Source organism: Temnothorax nylanderi, unplaced genomic scaffold, assembly GCF_030848795.1.
Source record: "Temnothorax nylanderi isolate EJ_2023f unplaced genomic scaffold, tnyl_v1.0 TNYL_tig0119_pilon, whole genome shotgun sequence".
In the NCBI taxonomy this organism is placed as follows: Eukaryota; Metazoa; Arthropoda; class Insecta; order Hymenoptera; family Formicidae; genus Temnothorax; species Temnothorax nylanderi.
Window position 1 is genome coordinate 308,853 of NW_027249181.1, and position 6,219 is coordinate 315,071.

The 6,219-nt window shown below is 40.8% G+C and overlaps 1 protein-coding gene across 10 annotated transcripts in view; it reads left to right on the forward strand.

Annotated features, from left to right (window-relative positions):
• LOC139776407 (protein abrupt) overlaps positions 1-6,219 on the forward strand; it is a 103,075-nt gene that overhangs the window by 74,272 nt on the left and 22,584 nt on the right. The window contains exons 11-12 of one of the 10 annotated variants that reach the window (XM_071713024.1): positions 1,506-1,879; positions 3,887-4,026. The exons of 7 other annotated variants lie outside the window; for them this stretch is intronic. In XM_071713024.1, the coding sequence (XP_071569125.1) occupies positions 1,506-1,879 (374 nt within the window). In that variant the 3' untranslated portion in view covers positions 3,887-4,026. Of the gene's footprint in view, positions 1-1,505; positions 3,112-3,886; positions 6,187-6,219 lie in introns of those variants that run through there. 2 more of the 10 variants (XM_071713023.1, XM_071713022.1) reach the window with 2 other exon arrangements.

The window sequence follows — 6,219 nt, forward strand, 5'->3', positions numbered from 1 at the left end:
GATTTTTGCATGAGTCGAATATCCATCACATGGTGAATCTACCACATCCTTCCCTTTTATGTAATGAGACGTGCACGAAAATGGGAGAGGCCTTATGCTTAGAGATTCGTAGGAAAGATAGTCGTAACGAGGCGTAGAGAGTGGATCAATACGAAGGTTCTTACGTAGTTCGCTTACTCTCGCTCTGTCTCCCTTCTTCTTATACTCCACCCTTCTACTCTTCCTTATCTCTTTCGTCCAGGTCCTCCATTTCTCTCGGCTTCATCCTTACGCTCTCTCTCTTTCTCTGTTAGTTTGTCTCTTTCTCCCTCTCATCTTTTCTCTCTCTCTCTCTCTCTCTCTCTCTCTCTCTCTCTCTCTCTCTCTCTCCTCACTCACTCAGTCTCTCTTTTCGAGAGCTTGACGTGCACGAAGACGAAGGCGAATGACGATGCTTGCCGATAGATCGAGTACGGTTATCTTCCATTTACCCCCTGAATTTCCTGTTTCATCTGTGAGATGCGCAAGAAGTGCGCCCGCGGCGACAGCCATTTTCCGAAAATGCGAAAATAATGCCGCGTTTGCGAGAGTGAGTTACGACGCCAGATGTTCGTTCGATTGTTAGTGACCGGAAAGCACCCGCGTCTCCACATGAGCGTGAGGTCGAGAAATTAAAAGAGATAGATGAACGACAAATTACAGAGATGCCTTGCGTATGCAACTCGTTTAGTCTAGGGCCATCGTTATTATATTTTGGATAAGAGACAACATCAAGTACAACAACAACAATAACAACACACCAAACATCCTACAACCGGGCATGCCCTGAGAGTACGAGAGTAGTACGCGTGCGAGTATGTGTACGCTAGAGCAGACTGAGGAATAGAGAGAGAAAGGAGAAGCAAGTGAGTGTGTGCATGATCGTTGTTGTGGAGAGAGAGACAGATCGAGCGCGAAAGTGCGCTCGAGGGTGCGCGAGAGTGAATGAGGAAGAGGGAGAGTGAGCGAGATAGACGGAATATGAGAGAGAAAGTGAGAGACAGAGAGAGAGAGAGAGAGAGAGAGAGAGAGAGAGAGAGAGAGAGAGAGAAAGGAATCACATGTGATTGGCTGCGTGTGTGCTCAGATACGGAGTAAGCGAAGAGGGAGAGCGACAGAAAGAAAGAACGAAAGGTTTAAACTAAACATGTGTGCCTCCGTACACTTGTGCCAATGTATATATGCTGTGTGTATGAGTCTGTGTGTATAATAGAGAGAAAGGAAGCATGATCGAGATATTGAAAGAGGGAAAAAGAGAAGAGAGAAAGAGAGAGAGATAGAGATAAAGAGCATGAGAGAGGTAGTGCGAATGCGCGTGCATAGAGAATGCTAGAGAAAGAAAGAGAGAGAGAGAGAGAGAGAGAGAAAGAGAAAGAGAGAAGGAGAGATAGAGAGAGAAAGAGAGAAAACGTGGGAGGGACGGGAGAGTTGGCGAGAAAGAGCAAGGAAGGAAACAGTATCAACTGACGGGCATGTCCTGGTTGTAGGATCGGCGTTGCCGAAGAGGGAGGAGGCCGCGATGGCGGCCGCCGCCGCCACCGATACCACACAGGCGGTGGAGAATTTCGCGAGGATCTACACGGTACTGCGCCATGACGACAGGCCTCTATGCCGCTACTGCGGCCGTAGCTACTCGTCGCCGAGCAACCTGCGGCAGCACGTGAGAAACGTCCATTCGAACTGGCCGTCGCCGGAAACGTGGCCGCAATGCAACGTATGCGGCAAACGATGCAAGACCAAGCACTACCTGATCAATCATCAGCTGCAGGCGCACGGCATCCATCAGAGACCTAGCAACAATTCCGTTACCCAACAACAACAGCAACAGCATCAGTCACCGTCTTCGTCCTCGTTGCCATGAGTACGTTCAACGTCATCGGCCATCGTCGACGGCCGCTTAGAAACGCGTACAAATGCAATCAAATCCTCGCTGCTTGTCGAAAAGCTTTAGTCGCGCGATTCGAAACGAGAGGGTTGCTACCCGCTTGATAGGACAGTTGGAAAATCGTAACGGGGATTCCCGTCACTGCCGCAACTGCAATCGTCGCCGTTGCGCTAGTTGCCCGTCTGAAATTTGTTTAATCCGTTTAGGGCCTCTCGTTCGTGATAGAACACTGTAGACATTGTAGGTTTTATAAGCAGCAATGATAAAGCAGTAGGTACTATCTGAATACGATTTTTCGGGCATTAATGAGAGATGGTGATTGATATTACATTTTACACAGTAGTTTCTACATGTATACCGCAAAAGGGTTTTAGTCAATTTTTTTTCTATACAATGTTATCCGTTTTATTATTTAAATGTTTTATTATCTAAAATTTTATTATCTAAACTGTTTTATTGAGTATAAAAAAATGAAAATTTTATGTTATTTCTATCTTATCCCTATTATGCATAAAATGTATGATTTTACAATCTACTCGGTATAATATATTGTTCATTAGCATCACATGAGTGCATCTCATTTATCTAGATATTTGATATATCACATCGAGATTCAGTATTGATAACATTGTAATTCTAACAATACTTTTAAATACTAAAATTGACTGAAACAAGATATTAATAAGAGAATAGAAACAGGGCGAAGGCTTTAGCCTATTTGATGCATACGATTATTTCCGACCGCGACAAATGAATTAATGCAGTTATCGAACTAGTAGTTTGAATAGTTCTCATAATATGCGGCAGATAAAATATAAATATAACGCGAAAATGACAGCGTTATGTCAAGACAGTGAGATTTATATGGCACGAGGCAAAATCATCGATCGTTTCGACGTTGCGCCTAAAATCATACATCAAACTTAATGTATACGAAACTGAAGTATACTGATTGTGAGTGTATACGAACACTGACCGAAAACATAATCTTAATAATTATACGAACGCATAATTATAATTAACGTGATAGGAGATTTTTGAAGACCTTGGCATACTCGATTAGCATGTTTGCGAATTTAGAACCTCGAACACCTCCGCCACCTTTCGCCGAAAATCCAGCTATTTGTAGTAAAAAATCATTCAATTTATATTAATATTCCCATTTCCCCCCATTTAAAGAACATGATTAAATGGCAATGTTAATTGTCCACATTCTCTTGCACGATGCCAGACTCCTTCCAACCACATTGAAGTAAAGGGCAGTTATCCAGTAAAAAAAAATCTTAACAATGTCGCATTTTTTTGTTTTGTAGAATTTGATTTGGATCGAGTTCATTAGAATCTAAATATCCTAGTTATTATATGTCAACATCTGTCATAATCTCAAATTATGTGACGTGTATCTATTTGTTATGAATGTTTCGGTACTATACCGAAAGTAATGAGAGATTTCTCAAGTATTTTCATGGCGTAATGCAATTTTTATGCTGAACTTTTGGAGATTATCTTACATATGTGAAATTATTCGAATACATAGTGATAATTAATATCACAAATATTTAAAAAATAATGTACGAATTTGGAAACGAATTAATGTAAACTGAAATTGATATTATTTTTTTTTAAACACTAATGAAATAATAATTTGTAATGAACGTAATTATTATTATAGTAATTATTATTTTTGTCTCTCATACTAAAGTGATGATAAACATTTTTTAAAAGCATTTTATAATAAAATTATCACTATATATTCGTATTAATAGACACCTTACGCCGATGGTCACCCATACCAATAACAATTAGCAATCGGTTGATTCCAAATAGTAAAGGCACGATATAATAGTAACCGCTGCGGGAAATACCCCTAGATGTTGAACACCGTTGGGTCGAGGTTGGGCGCGTAGCATTATCCGCGTTTAGCTCGGGATGGGATTATGGTGGTGGTGGCTGGTGGTAACGTTGGTGTGGTGGTGGTTGCAGATCACGGGCTTGATGAGGCAGAGGGCGCGGCTTACCACCACCACCACAGCCATCACCAGCAACATCATCGGCATCGCCATCATCATTCACTATCCGTCCCTCCTCCTCACCACCGTCATCAGGCGCAACTGGAAGACGACACATCAGTTAACCAATCTTCCACCACGGCCACCACGACGGTCACGACGCCCAGCAAATACCAACGTGGCCAGCCGGACTTCAGGCAGCAGAGATTATTGCGGGAGCACCATCGGCAGCACGGTTACAGGTGTCCCCTCTGCTGCAGGATATTGCAGGATATCAGCGCCATGAGGGCGCACTTGGACCAGCATTATCCAAGAGATTCACCCACCTGTCCCGTTACTTCCTGCGCCAAAACCTTCTCCCATCCTAACAGTGTCAGAAACCATATGCGACTGAAGCATCCAGTGCAGTGGGATCAGATTAAAACCTTGAGATGGACCTACGTCTGATGAACAAGCGAGGATCAGTAGAACTCTGATCGTGTGTCATAACTTCGATCTTTCCCAGAAATATTTTGCCAAAGAAACTTTGCTTTTTGTTTTCCGGTGTGGCCCTGCAATTCTTTGTGTGAGACAACTGTGCGGCGATAATGAGTAATAATTTAATAGATTACGGCAGACTTTAGTTGAAAATTGCTGTTGATATTATTCTAGCAGAAGAGATAATCTAATATAGGTTCAAATTTAATTAAGCCAATATTGCAAAGATTATAACTCATACGATATTCAATATCTTAATAAATTAATTGTTAATATATTATTAATAATTACATTAATAATTATATTAATAATTATGTATGAGAAAAAATAACGTATTTAATGAAATCTGCATTTAGATATCAATTGACAATCATTCCCTGTACTGTACAATATAAACTTTAGGCTTGCTCATTTAACATTTCCATAATAAGAATAAATATCAAATTAACATCAAATCGAGCTTGTTATCGCCGCGTAGACTATTTTAAATCATGAATGTTGGAAGAGAGTCTGGTCGACGGAAGTTGGGTTCTTTATATTCTGCAAATATTGAAATATCGAGAGACGCAAACGAAATTGATAAACGCGTTGATAAGAACATGCGAATTAGCTGGGAGAAAATCCAACATGTATCCCGGCGTGGTAGGAAATGCGCAAAGTTAAAAATCGAACTTTAGTGCTTTATTTCGTAACTAACACACACGCACCCACCGTGAAGTTTATCCCTGAAAAGCGCACACTGTACATATGCGAGAGATTATATCGACAAAGGAGAGAATCTATAAATATATGAAAAGCTATTATATATTGAGCATATATATGTATACATAAAGAGATATGCATAGAGTTGATTTTGTATAATATGTACGAAACAGTATTTCCTGTAGAGCCTGAAGCGTAGATCACGCCGTAGAGAATGAAGCGATGCACTTACACACTGCGACATCCGGCGTACGCCGGACATCGATATAATTAGATTACGTATCTAAGAGAGAAAACAATGTTCCTCTAAGCTGAGTAAGCCAGCCTTATGTTAAATAACGTAGTCTTAAGAGTGTAGAAACTGAACAGAGAGAAAGAGAGAGAGAAAGAGAGGCGAGCGCATGAGCTGAAGACCGCAACGATGCTGAGTGCGATCGTCTCTAAAGATCCGTTTGCTCTAGCGATCGCGAACTTGTGACGCGACGTGTGAGAGAGATGCTAGCGCGCATACGCAAAATTGCAGATCTGTATGAGTGAATGGATCGCGAGAGAATACGTCGACCAGAGGTACGGTCGCTTGACAATGCCTAGCCTTATTTTTCTACGTCTTACGTTTCATCAGTATTCCTTAGGTCAAGAGTGCCCCAAAAGACGTTACGTTTCGAGACCGCGCATACTAGAATACGCCGCGAATAAACACGAGGAAGTATATTTATATATATTTCTGTGAACGTACGAGTTGTCGGTTGCGGATCTCGAAGGAAAATAGTGAATACGGCAACTAATTATGATCGTTTCTAAGATGAAATTCGCACAAAAATTCACGCAATGTGTTACGTACTCGATACATAGTTTAGATAACCGGACGCTGCAAAGTATCCGCGCAGCAAAGTATCTTTCTCATTAAATATTATTTATTATCGATTCTTCTCTTCCTGGCTGACAGCTCGTACCATGAATAATGTATAGAATACCGTACATACTATTTTAGCAGATACTAGCTTCTATATATATATATATATATACATAAGACGTACGAAATAAAGTCTATACTATTTAAGTAATGCTTTGTACAATAAAAAGTACTCAGAGAAATCCAGAGTGTTATATTTCCACAATTTCTTGTGA